The sequence below is a fragment of the Dunckerocampus dactyliophorus genome, chromosome 6 (assembly GCF_027744805.1).
Source record: "Dunckerocampus dactyliophorus isolate RoL2022-P2 chromosome 6, RoL_Ddac_1.1, whole genome shotgun sequence".
NCBI lineage: Eukaryota > Metazoa > Chordata > Actinopteri > Syngnathiformes > Syngnathidae > Dunckerocampus > Dunckerocampus dactyliophorus.
The window spans coordinates 5045685-5068835 of NC_072824.1; the positions used below are offsets into that span (position 1 = coordinate 5045685).

The 23151-nt window shown below is 42.4% G+C and overlaps 1 protein-coding gene across 4 annotated transcripts in view; it reads left to right on the forward strand.

Annotated features, from left to right (window-relative positions):
• LOC129183373 (voltage-dependent T-type calcium channel subunit alpha-1I-like) overlaps positions 1-23151 on the forward strand; it is a 279439-nt gene that overhangs the window by 29592 nt on the left and 226696 nt on the right. For 3 of the 4 annotated variants that reach the window (XM_054780521.1, XM_054780519.1, XM_054780520.1), the window contains exon 2: positions 18723-19142. In XM_054780521.1, the coding sequence (XP_054636496.1) occupies positions 18737-19142 (406 nt within the window). In that variant the 5' untranslated portion in view covers positions 18723-18736. Of the gene's footprint in view, positions 1-18722; positions 19143-19672; positions 20097-23151 lie in introns of those variants that run through there. The other variant, XM_054780522.1, reaches the window with a different exon arrangement.

Here is a 23151-nt window from a genome sequence, read left to right on the forward strand (position 1 = left end):
AATAGTCATTATCCCGACAAAAAAGGCCCAATTAGTCTAATCTTAACATCACAGTCTTTAACTCTTTTTGTCTTTTGTCTGGGTTCTCTTCTCTTTGTATCTAAAAAAAATGAGAGTAACGAGTCAAAAGTTGGCAATGCTAGCATAGGTATGTGAGCTACAGTACAAACATTACATTTTAACATCAAGAAAAACAACACAATCCAATTTACAGCCCCCACGTTTGTTGCTGACAGATGGATAGTTGGTGTTTAACATGTGTAGCGAAGCCTGCTTTACTTCATGGTGTGAATGCTGAGACGCATTATTCTGTGCACGGTGGCACGGCTCAGGTCCCAGAGTGGTCGTCTCCAACCTCAGCCGGTGAACCACCATCGTGAAAGGCGTGCTCAAAACCTCAGCGAACATCTTTACTTCAGCAAGCGTCCAAGATACGACATTTTGCTAGCTTGTAAATAAACACAGCTGGAACCTTAACATTAAAATACTGCTGACGTCATACAATTTGGAATTCAGTCCAAATTTGGGAAACTACACACTTCTAAAGTTGATTATACTACAAAACCCCTTCATGTATAAAGTCAAACGTTTGCAACACTAGCATAGCTATGTCAGCTATGTCAGACTTCCAGCTCCCATGTCTGTAGATGACTGACAGATAGTTGGCATTGCTCTCCGAGTCATTTTAAGATGTGTAGTGAAGCCAGTTTTGAATTGTTTTGTTTTACTTACAATGCTTTCACGTGGCGGGTCCGTACGGAAGGATATTTGTCCTTCATGATGTCGTGAAAAGCCGCACTTTGAGCGCCCATTTGTGTGCAAAGCCACAGTAGGACGTCTGCATTACTAATTGCAGACTCTACGTTGGTCTGTTGTGGTGTAGAGGGATCTGAGCTGAAAGGCAAAGCTCTCAATTTAGCAGTCGATCTATATTCCTACCCACACCTTGGGCTTTGGGTACTGACCAAAAGGACAAGATCCCAAGTACAAGCGGCTGAAATGAGTTTTCTCCGTAGGGTGGCTGGGCCCCCCTTCGAGATAAGGTGAGAAGCCCTGTCATACGTAGAGTAGAACTGCTACTCCTCCACATTGAGAGGAGCCAGATGACGTGGGTCGGGCATCCGGTCAGGATGTCACCCGGTCTCCCTGGGGAGGTGTTCAGGCCACACCCGACCGGTCTGAGGCCTCAGTGAAGACCTAGACCACGTTGAGGAGACTCTGTCTTTCAACTGATCTAGGAATGCCTCGGGAGGAGCTGGACGAAGTGGCCAGCGAGAGGCAAGTCTGGGCTTTCCAGCTTAGGCTGCCACCTCTGCGACCTGACCTCAGATAAGTGGAAGAAGATGGATGGGTGGATGGATGTAACGGAAAGCCGCAACTTCAAATGTGAGCGTTTTAGCGCCTCATTCGTGTACAGTAGGGACATCTATCAATTAAAAATTGCCGACTCTGCATTGGTCCGTTGTGATGAAGAGGGAGCCGAGCTGAAAGGAAAAGTTCTCAATTTAGCGATCAATCTAACTTCCTACCCTCATCTTTGATTATGAGTTTTGGGTAGTGATCGAAGACAAGATCGTGGGTACAAGCGGCCGAAATGAGTTTTCTACCTAGGCTAGCCAGGCTCTTCCTTAGTGAAACTCGGAGTAGAACTGTTGCTCCTCTGCATTGCGAGGAGCCAGATGAGGTGGCTCGGGCATCTGGTCAGGATGCCTCCAGGGCGCCTCCCTGGGGAGGTGTTCAGGGCACGCCCGCCGGATTGGAGGCGGCCGGACACAATGGAGAGACTATGTCTCTCAACTGGCCTGGGAACGCCTCGAGATCCGCTGGGACGAAGTAGCCAAAGAGAGGGAATTCTGGGCTTCTCTGCTTCGGTTGCTGCCCCTATGACCCGACCAATTAGAAGATGGATGGATGTAATGGAACGCCACAACTTCAAATGCAAGCTTTTTAGCGCCTCATTTGTGTGCAAAACTACAGTAGGACACCCATCAATTACTAATTAGACTCGACATGATGATGGTGACACCATGCATGCCTATACGTTTGCAGAGTGATGTACCAAACACATTTTCAACTGCATGTTTTTTTATACAGTGTATATTTAATACAGTTTCATATCACTGCGCCATTATTCATATTTAATCTGGGATTTGTTGGCCAAACAAGCAGCGACTTAGACGGAGCCAGCAATTAGTGGGAAAACAAACACCGTAACTCTTTACTACACTGCGACTGTGTTTCTTTGCCAAATTGTACAAATTGGATTTTAAATCATCCATACAAACAATATTAAATTGAACTTGAAACGACACCCAAGTGTATAACTGGTGGAAGATCATGAGATGAAGATGAGAGGTGATGGCGTGTGTAGATGATGGATGTGTAGGTGTCACATGACTGATGCCTCCTGAGTAACGACGGGCCCGAGGCCAAATAACTCTTCCTTACAATTGCAGAGGACGGTGTGTGATATACGTGATGTCGTATATACAGTATATTGTACATATCCCAGCATGCACTGCACACGTGCATGTGTCATGTGCACACAAGCATGCAGTGGGATGACAAGAAGAACACTCCTGGGGGTGCGAGAGATGCCAAGTAAGACAAGATATAAAAGTGAGGAGGAGGACGAGGCCAAGGGGGAGGCTGAGACCGACACAGACACACACACACACACACACACACACACACACACACACACACACACACAACAGCTCCCCCGCGACCCTGAGCAGAATAAGCGGTAGAAAATGGATTGATGGATGGATGGTACATTTGTGTAGACTGAACTTTTTCAAAATCTCCTTCCTTGTGGACATGATACCACCTCTGACCCACCCCTAGATTGGATGGGTCTGCCCCGTGTATACACTCATCACTTTGTTAAAAAAAAAAAAAAAAATCAGGCTTCACTACACATCTTAAAACATAGCTCTGCTAGCCATCGGTCAGCTACAGATGTGGGAGCTGTAAGTTGTTTTTCTTCAGCGACTCGGCTAACCTAGCATGAGTAAGCTGACTTGTTTTTCTCATCCTTGTTGGAGGTTTCATTAGAAGACTCAGTCGTCTTCAAACCTACAGCACCCGCCGTGAAAAAGCATTCAGCCGCTTTGCGAGCGTCTGACAGAGACTTATAGCGCTCGCTATGTAGGTTGTGTATATTTATGCGTGGTGGCTGTTTGAACCCAGGAAGTAAAAGAGGTGATTTATCCACGGCGCTTCCTTCCCCCTTCCCTCAGCGAGGATGCAGACGGATGGCGCGGACGCTACAGCCGCCCTCGCTGTCTATTTTTTGCCCCGCCATAGATCCTCGCGCTCTGCTACTGTCACATCCTCGCAAGTTGAGGATGCGCCGGGAATCACGCTGCAACCCTCCAAGGAGCTAGCATGCTAACGGATTAGCACAAGCTACCTTTTCTGTCTTCTGCTGAAGATGTCACACAAAATATGAAAAGAAAAAACTTGTTTTCTTGTAATATCATCACAATGTTTTGAGTCTATTTTATAGTCTATTTTATAGTATTTTCATTAGGATAATTTTTTTTTTTTACTTTTTCTTATTATCGTGAAGATATTTTTGTGTCATCATATTACAACTTTACTCTTACAAAATTGTCTTTTTTTCTGCAGTTGAAAAAACAGCCCCAACATTTTTCTTGTATTATCACGACAATATTTTTGTGGCGTCGTATTACAACTTATTACGTTTACATTACAATTCTTGTCAAATTGCATTTTTGTCCATGAAAAAAAATAAGGCTTTTTTCTCGCATTATCATGAAGATATTTTTGCATTATATTAAACATTTATTCTTCTGGAATTGTGTCCTTTTTCTGGAAAAAAAACACCCATGTTTTTCTAATATCACGAAGATATATATTTTTAATCATAATATTACAACTTTAGTCTCGTAAAATTGCATCTTTTTTCTTGAACTAAAGCAAACTTTTTTCATTTCTCATCATGACGATATTTGTGCGTCACTAAATTACAAATTTATTACTGCAAAATTGCGACTCTTTTGTTGAAAAAACAACTTTTTTTTCTTGTCTCATCATGGCAATATTTGTTTTTTCTTGAGAAAAATAATACTTTTTTTCTCATATTAGCATGAAGATATTTTTGTGTTATATTACAAATTTAGTCTGGCAAAATTGCATTTCACCCCGACATTTTTCTTCTTGTATTGTTATGGAGATATTTTTATATCATGATATTACAACTTTTTTCTTGTGAAATTGCGCATTTCTTCTTGAATAAAAAAAAAGTAAATATAATTATCTCCCTTAATTGGTTCCGATAAGTGAATTTCCCGGAAGTAGGATTCAATATTAATAATCAGAATATTTCATGGTTAGAGCATAGAAAGCCTGTTTATGACTTTCTAAATACTTGCCTTAACATTATTAGGGCCCTGTAGACATGAAATAACCTGCCAATAGTCACTTTTACTGCTATTATTCTTGTTTACATCACATTGTGCAGGCTACGGGATCACTGCAGGGACATAACAGATGGCCGTTGCTAGCCGTTTCTCTTACTATGCTGCCTAGTGAGACTTCTGGCATTCCTTATCTTGAACAATCCTCTTCAAATCTGGCTTGTCTTGTATGTCACAACTCTCATCCAATGCCACACTAAAATACTCACATGCTTGAAGGTCAGAGTGCAACTGTGATTCAACAGCTGTATTAATATCCGATATTCTGCGTTTAACACTGTGGCGGGACAGTTGAACGTCTGATACGCTCCGTTTTAGTTTGTCGTCTCCAGGAGCCAAGATTTCAAAGGCGTCAATGAGGCATTTTTTAATGAAGTCCCCTTCGTTGCATGGCTTTTTAGCCCGTGCTATGTTCCAAGCCAGCTGATATGATGCAAGCGTTACGGTCTCCGAGTGTTTCGAAAAATTTTTGGAAAAACTGCACCTGCTTTTCTGCTTGGCTTTTCAAAGCGACCAACTTGTTCTTGCGAAGTTCAGTCCCTTTTGGAAATTCCTGTTCGATGTTAGGGTGGAGTGAGCTGAAGTGACGCTGAAGATTTGAAGCTTTGAAATGCGCTAATGCTGCGTGACATATAGGGCAGATCGGCTTGCCATTACGTTCAACAAAAAAATATAAACTCTCCCACTCTGGCAAAATAGTCCTGTGTTCTTCTTCATATTTTTGTTTGGCTGTGCTTTTTTTCCCTGCCATTTCAAGAGGTAACTTGACGGAAATTGTTTACAACACAAATGATGTCACACCAAAGATTCTCTCATCGCTCGTTTGACGTCACTCAAACAGGCGTACATGGTCAGTGTGCCATCTAGCTGTAGGGGGAGTGAATGACAGCGCCAGCCAAGCATTTTTGACGCATGTCATGTGACAGCTCCTGAAGAGCCGCATGAAACTAGTTAAAGAGCCGCATGAGGCTCGCGAGCCGCGGGTTGGCCAGGCCAGAGTTAGACTCTCCAATTTACCTATACTAAACTTAAAAACGTGTTTCAAACGGATTAGTGAAAAAGAACAAACAAGCCAAAAATTGACCACTTCCACATGGAATTAGAGGATAACCTTTTTTTACTTGATCGCAGCCAGGGCATGTCTGTCTCGGACATGTGATATTAGTTGAGAAGCAAGCTAAACAATTAGTTTGGGGAAAATGTGAAAATATTCTGTGAATAAAGTCATAATATGACAAAAAGAAAATTTGCTAAAAGAAGAAAGTTGAAATGTTTGGAAAATTAAAAACACCGAAAACAAAACAACAGCAAAAATGGGAAAAAAGTTGATACTACTAAAAGGGTTTTTCACATTTGCATCCCTTGCTGCACCCCTGGCCTAACCGATTAAAGGAAACAACAAGCTTCAGGTTAATCGACGAAGGAAATAAGCATCAGTTGCTTTTTACTTCTTTGCATTTTTTATGCTCATCATTTGTTGGTCACCAAGAGTTTTTTTGTGCGCTTGTTTGTTACCACTATTAAATACCCTATGGAAGATATCAAGGCCCTGCAGGACGACATTAACGCAAAAACCCTGGAGCTGCGACGCTGTTAAGAAACTGTCATTTATGGTTTTATTAAGATTTATTTGAAGACTAATTTTGGTCCTATTGTGTGAAAAGAAGCACGGGGCGACCGTTTCTTTTCTTAGAAGTTGTGTGGTGACATTTAGCAGAGAGCAACACTTCCAACAAAAGGTCCTCTAAGCAGAAGTATTTCTTGGACGCTGTGGACAAGCCGTGGGCGATGTGATAGTTGGGATATAAATAGCCTGCGGGAAGTTTGAATGCGGCGGATTAGCAGTAAAATTGTGCGTACCGATGCGACTTTTTCTTTGGAGTGCGGCGGATCTTGGCGCTGTCGACAATCTGTGGAGCTCACACTCCAACCAGTGAAGTCTGCAATTGTTGTTGAGGATGTGATTATTCAGGATTAGAAGTTGGAAAAAAAAAGCTGTGTGGAGAAGAAGAATAGAAAGTGACTATGTAGAAAGAGTTGTGTGATTGCGCAGGAAGTCCAGTCGGGTTGTCAGTGCGTGCAGCCCTGCTGCGCTTCTGAATGAGCGCAGAGCGGAGATCATTTGTCATTTGTCAATGTAAGGACTTTTGTTGATGGCTCGGTCACATGACCTGCTCCAATCAATGCTCTTCTTCTGCTTTATACACCATCACCATCGTCATCCATGTGACACCTCTACAGCAAGTGCAATTGTACACCGAAGCAGCTTGGATATAAAGCACTGAAAACAACACAAAAAACACATCACGTTGGTAAATGACTGACGTGGATTCGAGATGTTGGTGGAAGGAAAGCTTTGAAGACCTCCTCAATCCCACCAACATGTCTTCCAATGAGGAAACATTGCCTGGGGACTCCACGGTGGGTTCTCCTACCGAAGTGGTCAAAAAGCTCTTCGGTGGCACAGACCCGGGGGTGGATGAGACCCGCCCGGAGTTCCTTAAGGCCCTGGATGCTGTGGGTTTGTCTTGGTTGACACGATTCCACAGCATTGCGTGGACATCGGAGGCGGTGCCTCTGGACTGGCCGACCGGTTTAGTGGTGGTCCCGCTTTTCAAGAAGGGGGATCGGAGGGTGTGTTCCAACTATATTTGAGGCCAAGCTGATGGTTTAAGCTCTTTTGTTTCTGTTTTTAGTGCTGCCAAGTTAATCAGGCCTTAAAAAGAAACCGCAAATGAGAATTTCTTTTTAAAGCAGTGAGAAACAGCTATGTGTTATGTCCTTGAAGGTGGTACCAAGCATAGCCGCATGTAACTCAGCGAAGGAATATACCTAAAAGTAATACTGTGAGAATAAAGTTGGAGTGTATGTTCGTGTATGTGAATGTATGTATAAATAATATGTATAATTTCCGGTGTATAAGCCGCACCCACAGAATTTAGAGAGAAAGACAGATTTGTACACTGTAAGCCTCATCGGACCATAAGCCGCACATGTCTGCACCATAAAATGGCATATTGTGGCGCGGTGGAACTGTGGACCAGCTCTATACTCTCTGCAGGGTCCTTGAGGGCGCATGGGACTTTGCCCAACCAGTCTACATGTGTTTTGTGGACTTGAAGAAGGCATTCGATGGTTTCGGAACACCTAATTCAGGCTCTTCGTTCTATGAATGACCGGTGTCAGGGTTTGGTTTCATTGCCGGCAATAAGTCGGACCCGTTCCCAGCTGTCACGCCCTCGCTCCCTCTCGCTCAACCTGTGGACGCTTGTCGCTGAATGCTTGTTGTTGCGGGGCGGGGCGAGCCGGCATGAGTGCGCTGTTACCCCCCGGTTTTGGGGACTGGGCTCCTGGTTTGAGTTTGGGGGTTGTGTGTCCGGAGAGCGGCGATGCATTCTGGCGTGTTCCGTGGTCAAAATGCGTGTCTGTTGCTCGCACCGGGAGGAGAGGGCACTGATGTAATCTTTTGGGCTTTTTTCCAATATTCTCGCGATCGACTCGGAAAAGTCCCGAAGATCGACTAGTGGCTCGCGATCGATGGGTTGGTGACCCCTGGTTTAAGACAATACAGGACGTTGATGAACTGTCTGCCCTGGCCACTAGGTGTCACTAGCAACAGGCACCAGATGATCGCCACACAGGCTTTCACTGTTTTATAATTATTTATCTCACAACAGGCACAATAATAACATAATAATAATAATATCATCATCATCACCATCATAACACAGACTGCAGCTAACACTGAACACGGAATCTCCAACATCACTTCCTGTCCACACTTCAAGAAGACATTTATTGAAATACGCATTTATTGAAACACACAGCCTGAGTCTTATTTATGTCTGAAATGGCTTCTCTTCTCTGATCATATCTACGATATTGGGTAATATGAGTGGAAAGGCCACGATATGGGTGTTATTTTTGGTCTAGGGCAGGGGTGTCCAAAGTGCAGCCCGGGGGACATTTGCGACCAGCGGCTGTGATTTTGTCGGCCCACGGCAATCTAAAAATGTAATTTAACAAGGAAACTTTAAAAAAACAACAACAACAAGCAGCAAAAATGGGAACATCAATCAAAAGTCAAACTATTAAGAGAAGAGTTGTAATCTAGCAAGGAAAAAAGCCTTCGTTTCCCAAGAATAAAGTAAAATTATGAGGGAAAATGTCATTTTAGTAGCATGAAGTTGAAATATTAAAGAAAACTGATTTTGTTTTTTTGTAAGCCAAAAACAATGACTAAAGTTGTCATTTTTGGAAACTCAGGTTGGGGGAAATTTTATAACATGGGAATAAAGTAAAAACATTAGAAAGAAAGTTGAAATCAACAGCAGAAACGTGACCAGTGTAAACTTGTAAAATGAGGGAAATTATCATTTTAGTAACAATGTTGAAATAAAGAAAAAAAAAACATTATTGTTTTAAAAGATATGAAGTTACAATTACGAGAAGAAAAAAAAATACGAGAAGAAAATTTACAAGAGGAAAGCTGTAATGAAATAGTTGGAAAATTAAAAAAAAAACATCAGAAATGGAAAAAAGAGCTGCAATTTTATGAAAATAAAGTATTAAGAAAAAAGTAATAATCGAATGAAGAACAAAAGTCAAAATGTTACAAGAATAAACTGGTATTATTATGGAAAAACATCATTTTTAGTAGCATTTCACCAATATTCCAAAGGTGAAATGCAGTATTTTCTTGAGCTACATACAACTTCTTAGCATATCTCTATGTGTTGCTTTACTAAGTATCAAAGTGGCCCTTGCATCCTTTCATTTTTCGGTATGTTTGGACACCCCTGGTCTAGAGCGCTCCAATAATCTTAGAACTGTCTTTAAAAAGACATACACAGGTTTTCTGTGCTCCAACTACAAAAATATTCAATTCATTCATATTGAATTGACAGAATGGAATAGCGAGCCAATACAGAAACTCCGTACACAAGGCTTTAGGGAGTTTTCTTTGAGGCGCATGTGTGCGTGTGGTCACAGTAACATGCAAAAACAATGCAATTACGATCTATAAATGCACCTCGGACATGCGAAGCGCAAGTAGCTAGCCAAAACACAGCTGATACATTGCTGACAGCCAACAGCACACCATCAAGTTTACAAACAAAGTCAAAGTGGTACTTCAGCAACATTTGACATGTTGTGAGACAAAGCCAAAGACGAACGTTTCCCAAGGCTCAAACGTTTTAGCGCAAACACAGCTTGCTCACCAGCATTTTCAGACTGCGTTCTGCCTGTTGCTTTGAGGGAAAACGTCAAAGATTGTCTCACAGCGACAAGAGCTTTTCGGCTGCTTACCAATAATATCAACTCTGTCATTTTCTTTCTTTCTTTTCTTGTTTCCTTTTTGTATTCTTTCTCTTTTCTTTTTTCTTTCCATGCTTCCTTCTTTCTTTCTTCCTGCTTGCCTGCTTTGTTTCTTTCTTCATCCTTTCTTCTTTTCTCCCTTCCGTCCTACCCCTTTTATTTCTTTCTTCCCTCCCTTTTTTCTTCCTCCCATCCTTCTTTCTTTCTTCCTTCATTGATTGCTCCCTTCCTGCTGTCCTTCTTTTTTCCTTCCTTTCTTCCTCCCTTCCTTCTTTCATTCTTTCTTCATTTCTTTTTCTTTCTTTCTTTCTTTCATCCTTTCTCCCTTTCCTCCTTTTTGCCTTCCTTCCTCCCATCTTTCTGTCTTCCTTTCCTGCTTTGTCCTTTCTTTATTTCCCTTCTTCCACTCTCCCTTCCCTCTTTCTTTCTTTCTTTTTTCTTATTCCTTCCTTCCTACCTACCCTCTTTACTTCTTTTTTCTTCATCCCTTTCTTCCTCTCTTCCTTCCTTCATTTTTTCCTTATTTCTTTTTATTATTTTATTTATCTTTATTTATTTTATATATTTTATTATTTCTCCCTTCCTTCCTTCTTTCTGCATTTCTTCCATCCATCCTTCCTTCCTTATTTTTTCTTCTTTCCTTCTTTCTCTTTTCATGGTTCCTTCTTTATTACTTTGTAATTATTGATCTTAATAATTAATATAATAGCATAACTATTATATCATTTGCTATCATGAATCTTAATCAAATGAATGACATATTTAATTGAATTGAGTTTCATAGAAGAATAAGAATACGAATAAGAACTCCTTTGGGGTGTGAGGCTCTCGTGTCCGTGCACCTCGGCCATCAAGTTGTGTGCGTTTGGGGGAGGGGGTGAGTGCAGACCTCGTGTGTTTCTGCAGTGGAGGTTGACGAGCAAATGGCTTCTCATCATTGTTGTTGTCGTCGTTCGCTAAAGGACATGCCGATGCCCCACCAGAACCTTTCATGTGGTCCAGCAGAACATCATTAGCCGGATTCTCCCGGCTCTCAGCTTGCAGCTGTTGATTGCAAAGATGGCAAAGCCCCGGCCTTCATCTTTATTCATGACGTCAATGACATAAACCACACAAAGCTAATTAGCTAACGGGCTGATTGATGGCGGCTTCCAATCGATACATCACAATCACGTCAAGGCCACATTTTCTTTAATGACGCGTGCGTGCGCTCGCGCGTGTGTGCTGCAGTTCCCCCGCCGTGGTGTTTGAGCGTTGTATTTCTGCAGTGTGGCGCACGCTGGCGTATATGACTTGTGATCAGCGAAGGTCAAAGGGTAGCCGGCGCGTCGTCAATTTGCGAGCATTTGAAGGTTTTATGGCCTTCAAGCACAGAGAGGCAAGCATCGCAAAGCAGAAAAGTAGCTTGTGAGTCCACACACACGATATAAAGCTACTTCATAATCACCCTGTAATCATGACATTCTATTTAGTTACTGCACGTCCATCCATTTCATTGTGTTTGTTTATTAGTCCATTTTTATTTCTCTAGTGCCAGTTCACAGCAGACGCTGCCTCATGGCTTTAACACACGGAGCAGGACTAGACCCGCGCTCCGCATACGCTGGAAAACCTCCTTCCGACAGAACCCGGGCTCTGCGGGGTGGCCATCTGCCTCGCCCAGTTGGGTTGAGATGGAGAGACGGAGGGTTGAAGTGATTGATGTTGATGTCATTTGCGTTCATAGTTAATGTATTATTTATTTAAGATATTATATTTTTTATGAATAATATGCATATGCTGTAATATATGTTGTAAACTTTGATGTCACTCTAAATTGTCCATAGGTATGAATGTGAGTGTGAATGCTTGTTTGTCTATATGTGCCCTGCCATTGGCTGGCCACCAGTCCAGGGTGTACCCCGCCTCTCACCCGAAGCCAGCTGGGATAGGCTCCAGCATACCCCACAACCCTAATGAGGATAGGCGGCATAGAAAATGGATAGATGGATATTTATTAATGTAATTGTATATATGTATTTATGAATTTATTATACAGCACATGTGATATAAATAATGTATTTTCTGTTTTGGTACTTCATTCATTAATAATTAAGAAATTAATTTAATTTATTCATTCATTCATAAAGAATTGATGATTGAACTTGTTAATTCTTAAAAATAATATGATGTGCGGATGTACATTATGTACACATTATTTAATTATGTATTGTTAATTTATTTATTGAATTAATAGATGTGTTTAATATTCATGTATGAATGTAATGAATGTATTATCTCGAAATATAAATGAATTGATTTTATATCGTATTTATTCACGTGATAAATTGATTATGTACATTTATATTTGTTCATTCTTCATTAGAATAATTACAATATTATAACAATATAATGATAAATATAATAATGAATGCAATTATGATAATATAACAATATAATAATAATAAGAATATATTCATTTTATTAATTTATGCATTTATAAGGTAGTTTATTTTTACTATTTAAATGCATTTTTACAGTATTCACATTTTTATGTACTAGCTTAACTAACCCATCCTCTAATTAAACCACATTAATCAAAACATGGCCCAACATGCCCTTGGCTAGAAAAATGGCTCCAGAACTTGACTGTAAAGGCTAAATGAATGAATTTAAAACTTCACCTTTGTGCTTTTGTGCTTGGCAGAAGTATTAATAATGATTCCTTGTGGTCCCAGGGAGTAATGTGCATAAAAACAGGAGAGTGGTGGCAGTAAACACATGCTGCATCGTGTCCATTGTCCTCATTAAAGTCCCCTCGTGTGGCAGGCAACTAGGACAGGTGTGAACGCCGCTGCAAAGTCTCACTATGGCCCCAAACTTGTCTTTAATTGCTTTGACTGGAAGAAACACTGCAGTGACTCCCGGGCTGCAGACAGTAAACAATAAACGACTAGCCACGAGCCACGTTTGAAAAGGTAAAGGAAGCAAGATTAAATGTCCACAGAAGCCCACAGGTTGCAGTAGCATCTTTCTACATATGGCCGTAACGTTTAAGACATTTGCCCGCCAGCCGCACTCCAGACTGCAAAGAAAAGGACTTTTCATTTTGTGCTGGAGCGGAATGAATAATTCAAAGCTCCTTGCTGGTTCGCCTCCACCTGAGCGGACTGCGGCTCCATTCACCCGGGAACCAAAGTACCACAGGCAAATTAAACTTGTCCCAAAGTGCCCAAAAACATTGCCGAAAGAAGAGAAGAAAACTTGTAAGCTGGGCCAACATGGCTGACATAATATTGGACAAACACACTCACTGGACACTGGACACTGGATCATTAGGTACACCTATGACTGCACTGACACGCAAATTCATGGTTTGCTATTAATGGACCGTAATTTCTCAAATAGCAGCCCATAGAGCATTTCATGCACTCAACTGTAGAGAGTAACTGTGATTTTCTTGATCAGAGGATTCAAATAGAGGTGTGGTGTACTGAAATAAGCTACAGAAGCTACAGAATTTCAAAAGAGCCTGCCTGTTGCTTACCTCCGGCTCAGCATTGTATCCTTGCAAGTTGCTAGCATGTTATATGCATAATAAAGCGGACGTTTTTATCATTGGTGGTCAATAACGTCGCCATGCTTACACAAAATGTGGCGAAATATAAATAGGGCTCCCCCCCCCTCCCCATCGAGACCTATCCAGTGACGTAACATGTGTTGCGCTTTGCCTGCAGGCCAATAATGAATAATAAGTCTGAGGAGTATTTGGACGGCTTCTGAGCTTTGCTTTGCAGGCCCATAATTGTAGCGACCAAGTGACCCAACATTGTTTTTTAGAGGTGTCCCTTTAAGGTGAGGCGCTTATTTGTTTACAATTTGTTTGAACCTGGCAATGAATTGAGGCAGACAAAACGGTAGCAATGTTTAAATACTGCATCATATTTGCAGTTTCCTAATATTTGACCATCTCCTGTAGCTGAATAAGCTGAATAAGCTCTCAGTATGGTACAGTACATTTTGAATGGGCCTGCCTGTTGCTTACCTCTGGCCCAGCGTTGTATTCATGCATGTTGCTAGCATGTATGGATAATAAAGTGGCGGTTTTCATCACTGGTGGTCAATTACGTTGCCATACTTACACAAATGTTGCCAAATACAAATAGGGCTCCCCCCTTCCGCCCATCGAGACCTATCCAGTAATGTAACATGTGTTGCACTTTGCTTGCAGGCCCATAATATAATAATAAGTATGAGGACTCGTGAGATGCGCTGCTGTACGTTGCTTTTTGCAGGCCCATAATTGTATGGTACAGTACACACATAATAATGAACAGGTTGTTAAATAGCTGAGTGTTGGCTTTGTATTGGAGCTCACAAGATGGTGTGCCTAATGAAGTGGCTTCGTATTAAGTATTGTTTCCATGACACGGCCGTATGTTTTTGTGAAAATCTAGCTCCACCAGCAACACTGGAGAACTCACCAGAAGGCGGAACAGGATGTCGAAGGGCTTCTAGATGGGCTTTTTTAATTAATACACAGTAATTGTCAACAACATATGGCTGGGTGATATCAGAACATTTCCATCTTTTGTTAAAACTCGTATCTCTTTTAGTCATTTCTGGTCGTCTGCTGCAAACATCTCATTTCCCTGCCATCAACATCGCCCTGCTAGCAGCTTGCAAGAAAACGTCATTTTATCACCTGTCATGGAAACAAAGCATCGCCTTATTTCTATGTTTCTCTATGTTTCCTGCATTTTGCATCATCTAATGAGCCCACCCACCAGTACCTCCCCCATGGTGCTACGCAATTTCTATTTGCTCAAAGGTACTCCTCTTTGGTACCAGACCATTGGAGATGTTTGTGTAAGCCTCTATTCCTGGACCACTGCACTTAAAAGGGTAAAAATATGTCAAAACATGCACCCCTACTGTTTTGCCTGTGATATTATTTTTCAGACAAATAAACCGCTGCGTGTTGCTGTTAATAAGCCCTAAAGTTTGATCCCATAAGTTGGATTTTCACAGCTCAGTGTGCTCTACAGAGCACTCATGGTCATTTTAGGGTATTTCTCCCAATCACCAGGACATTTGTTGCACATCTTTAAGGGACTGACAAGCACATGTGTATAAAATTTGAACAAAATTGGTTGAAGAACAGGGCCGCACTGTTGGGCATCTCTGCGTGGAGTTTGCATGTTCTCCCCTTGCGTGCGTGGGTTTTCTCCGGGTACTCCGGTTTCTCCCACATTCCAAAAAAACCATGCACGTTAGGTTAATTGGTGACTCTAAAGGTGTGAATGTGAGTGTGAATGATTGTTTGTCTATATGTGTCTATACGTCTATATCGACTGGCGACCAGTTCAGGGTGTACCTTGCCTCTTGCCCGATAGGCTCCAGCATACCCGCAACCCTAATGATATAGGATGTAGGATAAACGGCATAGAAAATGGATGGATGGTTGGTTGAAAAACATGGCCACCAAACATGGCCACCAAATCTGTAGGGATGCCCAACTAATTGTCCATAAGTCATGTCATGGAATATTGAGAAACCGCTCAAAAACACATTTACAGTTTGAGGGAGAAAGGGCTCCACTTGTTTATTCAACCACAGTTAAACAGAATTCTAAACAAATAATACATCACGTGACATTCCCAGAAGTTACTCTTTATCTGGACATCTACGGAAAGAGTGCTGTTGTCAGACCCCGAGCTTCTATAAGGGATGCACTTCACACATAAGGAATTTTGCATCACATGTAATGAAAGAACAAGTGTTTGGAATTCTGTTTGGATGAATGGAGTTCACCCAAAGATTCATTCTACAACGTAATTCCCAAAGTCCCAAAGTCCCCAAAACAAATGAAAATGTCAATTGTTTATATCCCTATGTCCCGATATGAGAAGACTGTAAAGTATGCACATGACTGATGACAGTGCAGTCGGTGCAATTCCACTTAGTCCTTTGTTGAACCGAGTTCATAAATTGAGTTCATGGGGATCATGGAGGGAAAGTGTGTTGATCATTTGTCTAATGATGGTAAAACTTTGACGGCATGTGTATTACATGTATGCCAACATGTCTTACAAAGCATTTTTACCACAAACCATAGGGGGCGCCACTAATAACATTTACATGACACAGATCAGGATTTATACGACTAAACCACCAATTTGGAGTGAATTGAGTGGTGAAAAGGTGGTTTTCCATCCATCCATTCATTTTCTAGGCCACTTGTCCTCACTAGGGTCGCGGGGGTATGCTGGAGCCTATCCCAACTGACTTTTAACAAGAGGCAAGGTATACCCTGGACTGGTCGCCAGCCAACGGCAGGGCACATATAGCTAAACAACCATTCACACTCACATTCATACCTATGGACAATTTAGAGACTCCAGTTAACCTAACATGCATGTTTTTGGAATGTGGGAGGAAACCGGAGTACCCGGAGCAAACACACGCACGCACGGGGAGAACATGCAAACTCCACACAGAGATGCCCAAACGGAGATTCGAAACCAGATCTTCCTGATCTCCTGACTGTGTGGCCAACATGCTAACCACTACACCATCGTGCGGCCCGGTTTTCCATCCATCCATCCATTTTCTTCTGCTAGTCTGAGTCCGGGTTGTGGGGGCAGCAGTCTGAGTAGGAAAGCCCAGACTTCCCGGTCTCCGCACGCCTCCACCGGGAGGAAACCAAGGCATTCCCAGGCAAGCTGTGAAACATAATCCCTCCAGCATGTCCTAGGTCTGCCCCGTGGCATCTGGACTAGATGCCCGAGCCACCTCAACTGGCTCCTCTCGATGTTAAGTAGCAACCCCTCCCAGATGACCAAGCTCCTCACCCTTTCTCTTAGGGTGAGTACAGCCATCCTACAGAGGGAACTCATTTCGGCCGCTTGTATTTTGTTGTTTTTGTCACAACGCAAAGCTCATGACCATAGATGAGGCTGGGAACATAGATGCGAGCGTCTTCATCATAAAAACAAGAATGGAGAGGCGACAACAAATATAATGCCAAGCGATTTGTGATGTTTGATTTTTTGAGAAGGCATTTTTGTGATGCAAATGTATTACTCCTTTGAACACATATTGTTTTGAGAAGCCAAGCTCTTTACTTCAAGGAATAGTTTGGATTTTTTGACATGAAGTTGTATGACATCCCCATCAGCAGTATAGTGCATCAACAGTGACGTACCCCCTCAATTGGTACCGTGAGCCCAGTCCTGGTCGGAGATCCCTGACGAGGGACGTAGTTCCGACAGAGCGCCGCTGCCAATCTTGTTTACGTGTGTGTTCCACAGCAGAAGACGATGCAAGCGTCTTCATCACATGCATCACATACACAAGAATGGACAGGCAACAGTGTGCAGGGATACGGGTGAGAGACAAATATAATGCCGAGCGGTTTGTGAGGTCTGATTTTTTTTTTTGAGGAGGCGCTTTTGTGATGCAAATGTTTTACTCTTTTGAACGCATATTGTTTTGAGGAGCCAAAGTCTTTACCTAAATGGCCCCAGCAACTAAGTGGAACTGCGTTCCTTGTCATGGATCTCTGACCAGAACTCGACTCACGGAACCAATTCGGGGGGTAAGTCAGTAAGTTGATATACTACACTGCTGATGGGAATGCCATACAACTTCATGTAAAAATTTGCAGACTATCCATGTAAATGGCCCCAGCAACTAAGCGGAACTATGGTTCTTGTCACCGATCTCTGAGCTCACGGGACCATTTGGGGGGGTGTTAAGTCACTGTTGATGTACTACACTGCTGATTGGGATGTCTTACAACTTCTTGTCAAAAAATCCGAACTATCCCTTTAAATAAGATAAATTCCGGTGGCCTTGTGGTTAGAATGTTGGCCTCTCAGCTGATCGAGGGTTGGAATCTCCTTCTGGCCATCTCTGTGTTTGCATGTTCTCCAACATTCCAAAATCATCCAAGTTAGGTAAATTGGAGGATCTAAATTTTCCATATGTGTCAATGTGAGTCTGTTTGTACTGTATATCTGTGCCTTGTGATTGGCTGATGACCAGTCCGGGCTGTACCTGGCTAAAGTCAGCTGGGATAGACTCCAGCCCACTTGACCCAAATGAGGAAAACAGATGGATGGTAATTCATTCTTGTTTTGTGCCTGTAAATATTCTCATTCATCCCAGTCATTGGATTCTCAGGGCATTGAATCCATCGCAACTGGTGTGGGGGACAGCCCTGTCTGAGGGGTTGGTGCAGGATCCAAGAATGGATCAAGAATGTTACAAGAACGGTTTCGCTTTTTGTGGTGCCAAATTGCAGTTGTTAAGATACAATGGAGTGGGGTTTTTGGCCGCCAACGACAGTCCTTTGGATGGAATCGCCCTCGTTAGTGTTCCATGCAGATGATCTTGGACACGCCTGAAACCTGACTGTGTCTTGTTAATTTCTTAGAGGCTAAATGATTGAATCTTTTAGGAGGGTATGAAAGGACAGCATTGTTTGCGGGAGAGGTGGTGTCGTAGACCTCCCTGGTCAGAAATGGTTTCTCAACTTTGATGTAGATGGCCTCCCTCGTTCCCCTGTCAAACCATATGTCCAGATTAAGTACATTCTTGTTTTGTGTGCTAGTGTACTTCATGTTGGTAAAAAGCCTCCTCAAGCTTCCAATTTGACTATTTGGTTGGCATTCATGGAAAGACGCTCACTCATCGAGAATCCATTCCTGGCCGCCACTCAGTCGTCTCTCCTACCGATTTCGCTTCCTCCTTCTCCTCCTCCCCCCTTCATGTCATGTTAGTTGTGTCAAGGACCAAGACCAGAAGCCACTCCTAAAAAAAGACCTCACAAAAGCCTTGTTGTGTATTTTTAGCCTTTGCCGTTTTCCTCTCATAATGGAGGCCGTGTATCCCGCTGCTTCCTGCATTGATTCTTATGGCAAAGTCGATGGGCGCACAGTTTAAAAATGTTTTTTCTTTCTCTCCCCTTGGCAGACTCTTGCGTTGCCATGACGAGCGAGGAGGAGGAGGGCCCCGGCGTTGCGGCATCATCGGCGCAGTTGGCTGTGACCATCTCCCGGACGACTGCGGCCGCAGCCGGTGGCGACGGTGGCGATGATGTTATCATCCAACCCTCCTCCCCCTGCAGGTGCTCAACCTACCACCTCCCTTGTCCTGAGGAAGAGGAGGAGGAAAAGGAGGCGATAGAGGAGGAGAAGATCACCGAGGACGAGCGATTGGAGGAGGTGGAGGCAGTGGATGATGACGATGATGATGATGATGATGATGATGATGATGGCAGCAGTACCACCAGTGTTCTGGTGGTGCCGTATCCCGAGTTGGTCCCCGTGGTCTTCTTCTGCCTCAAGCAGACCACATGTCCTCGCAGCTTGTGCATCCGCATGGTCTCCAGTCCATATCCTTTTTCTGGCCGCCTGGTGGGGAGACGCTAGGGTTTATCATTGGAGGGTCTGGGGACCCCTGAGGTCAAGAAGATGCAGACTTTTTAACACCCCATCATCACATCCTTGATTGAACCTTAAAAAAAACGAGTTTAAAATGACAATTAAAAAATACATGTGCATACACAGTCATGTCATTTTCATATATTATTTATATTATCATAGCCTTTTCAAAAATATATAATTCAAAAATAATACATTAAAATATAATATGTATTAGAATAAATGCCATACATTGTTATGCATATTATATACAGTATTATTATTTGATTGATATATGTTCAAATATAATAATAGGAATGATTTTAAATGAATGAAATAATTTTAATTAGAAAATGTATTTTAAAAAATATACAATATATAATTAATAATATTATAGAATACCAGATGTAGATTGAGAGAGAGAATTTTTCACATACCATGATGAAAAAAGAATATATTTTTAATAATTAATTTAAATACTAAATTAACAATAATAATTAACAATAACGTTTCCGAGTATGTATTATAATGCATACAGTGTATATTATTCATTTTCTATATTAATGAAAGATAGTTTTTCCACATTTCATGATAATATAGATCATATTAAATGAATAAAATACAGTTATTAAAATCTTACATAACAATATAACATGTATTGCAGTATAAGGAATAAAACATATAGGTGTTCATATGATGTATTATTTAGACATATTCAACAGTTTTTCAGGCCACCATTTCTGCTTCTGCTGATTTGTGTATGTTTGGGCTCTGCTGCGTCTTTCTGCTAAGCTAAGCTAATCGATGGCTGGCCTCCTCCGGCTTCCTGCTTGATGAATAGACGGACGTCAGGACGCTTTCAGTCCAAGTCCTCGTTGTTTGTCAAAGAACGTCAAACTCTGCACCAGTGGCATTCAGCTCAAACGTGAGTCGTATTTTATTGGCTTATCGCTCCATAAATGCATGAATGTAGCGCAGTTTGTGTTCTTCAGAGTGGGTCTGATGGTGCTCGAGAGGCTGTCGGGTGTGGTCGTTGGACTGCTGAAATTCACTGATGTTGATGCAGCTGTCATATTTAATGAGTTCATACCTTTATAGACCCTTGAGATGGATCACTTTCTTAGTAATCCTGTGTGGGAAATGAAGGCATCACGTTTTTAATGATATTATTATGTGCGTCCGTAGTGGATTGTTTGCGCTAAATGAATGCTCTGACACTCTTCTACTTGCTAAAACTGCCCTGAGGGGCTTCACTTTGGTCCGCTGTCCCTCAAATATAAATCACTTTGACATCTGTAAACCGATTCCAAGTCTCCATCTCGCACTCCCGCCTGACCTCAAATGGTTCATTCTGTCATTTCAGTGCACACCCGGCCGCCCCTGAGCTCAAATTCAAAAAGTCTATTTCAGCTCACATGGGCCATAGACCTGCAAGCACACCTAGGGTGTCCTGGCGCCAGGTGCACTCATTGGACATGGTGTTTGTTATGGACGAACAATGTTTTGCACAGAAGTCCAGTAACAACATCACACCTCATCTCATCTCATGGTACCCAACTGTGAGGCTCTCCCCTGGTAGTGGCTTCAGGCTTAGGCCCCTGTGTCCCACGGCAGGGCGAGTTGCTGTCACTCCTTGAGGTGCTTTGCATTGGGTTTTCTGAGTCACTCTTTGTCTGGCCTGTCACCTAGGACCTGTTTTCCTACCAGGGACACGGGACAACATAGCACCTAGGGATCACTGGGGTGCTCAAACCCCTCCACCACAATAAGATGCTGATTCGCTGATTTCAGACATGTTCACTTACACTATCCGAGCAGTGAACATGTGAAGCAGATGAGTGAAATGTGCCGTTGACAGCTGGCGGTAGCACCTCGTGATACCAACGGAGAGGAAAGAGCGCCAAGCAATTGAGAGGTCTGACTTTTTTGGGGGGGGGGGTGACGGTTTTGTGATGCAGCTAAAAAAAACAGCTAAAAAGAGGCAGCTAAGAATGCACTTAATGGGACACGCCCATTCAGCCTACAAAGCCTTCTGAAAAAACCTCCAAAAAGCACAGACAAGGCTGCATTTCCATAATGCGACCTGTATATTGACCAATCTAAGCCACATTGTTATTGGACAAGATGTTCCCCTCGTTGCATTCCAAGTGAAACATGGCGGCCAAAGAAAGGCGCTGTCCAGTTTCTGTCTTTCCATCAGAGTGGTTGTGGGCTGTGATGTCAGTTACACAACTGGGGGCCGGCCACATGGTGAGAATTTCAACGGCAGAAAAAAAAAAAAGAAAAGTGCAGATTTTCAACATGAAGCTCTTGATTCAGGTAAGAGAAAGAGCAGGATAGAAGTTAAGATCTGGGAAGCAGCTAGTGCAACCAACTATACCGCAGCACACCTGATATGCACATGTGACCTCCCCCTCCTTGTTGGTTTATTTAAGATACACTCCTGATCAAAATCTTAAGATCAGTTGAAAAATTGCTAGAATTAGCATTTTGCACATTTGGATCCAAATGAGGTTTTAAGTAGAGCTACAATATGCAAAAGCAAGAAGGGGGAGTGAGACAAAAAACATTTGGAAAAAGTAATTTCTTGAAAACAACAATTAAACTGAAATAGGCTGTTTATCAGCTGATCAAAAGTTTAAGACCATCACTCAAAAAATATCAAAAAACTCTCCAAACCAGAAGAAAAAATGTTCTCAGTAGGACTCAGTAATGAGTAGCTCCACCGTTCTTGTTCATCACTTCAAAAATGGGTTTGGGCATGCTTGATGCGAGTGTTTCCAGGAGGCTAGTGGGAACATTGCTCCAATGGTGAAGATGGCTTCACCAAGGGCATCAACTGTCTGGAACTGATGGCCATTTTTATAAACTTCCCTTGCCATCCATCCCCAAATGTTCTCTATGGGATTTAAATGAGGGAACATGCAGGATGGTCCAAAAGAATGATGTTATTCTCCCTGAAGAAGTCCTTGGTCAGGCGAGCATTGTGAACTGCAGCGTTGTCCTGTTGAGAAACCCAGCTGTTACCACACAGACGAGGGCCCTCAGTCATGAGGGATGCCCGCTGCAACATCACGTACACATCCACCGTTTGACGACCCTGCACCACCTGAAGCTCCAGTGTTCCACTGAATGAAAAAGCACCCCAGATCATGATGGACCCCCCTCCACTGTGCCGGGTAGAAAACATCTCAGGTGGGATCTCCTTGTCATGCCAGTAACGTTGGAAGCCATCTGGACCGTCAACATTTATTTCTCATCAGAGAATAAAACTTTTTTCCACCTTTCAATGTCCCATTTTGATGCTTCCTGGCAAAGTCTAAACGGGCACTTTTGTGGCCTTGAAGGAGACGAGGTCTTTGAATTAGTTTTTTGTAAATTCTTTTCCCACAGATGCTATCTGATGGTTATTGCGCTGCCAATCGGATCTTCCGGCTCAGCGCAAGGGTGATTTTTTTGGGTCTACCACTTGACTTTTTTGTTCCATAATGCTCAGGATCTTTCAGAAAATGTAGAATGACTGATTTACTGCACCCAACCTCAGCAGCAATGGCACGCTGCGAGAGGCCTTGCTTATGCAGCTCCACAATCCCACCACGTTGAAAAAGAGAAAGCTTCTTAGCTTTACCATCAGGAGGGCATGACAGTGTGAATGCCTGACAGAAAATGACAATTATGAGCAGATTTTGGCTTTTATAGCCTGTGGTTTTAAACTTTTGATGAGCTGATAAACAGCCTATTTCAGTTTAATTGTTGTTTTCAATAAATTACTTTTTCTAAATGTTTTTTGTCTCACTCCCCCTTCTTGCTTTTGCATATTGTAGCTCTACCTAAAACCTCATTAAGATCCAAATGTGCAAAATGCTAATTCTAGCAATTTTTCAACTGGTCTTAAGATTTTGATCAGGAGTGTATGTAGTGAAGCCTGCTTTTTACAAAGTGGTGGGTTCGTCTTGCTAAGGGGCGGGTCAGAGGTGCAG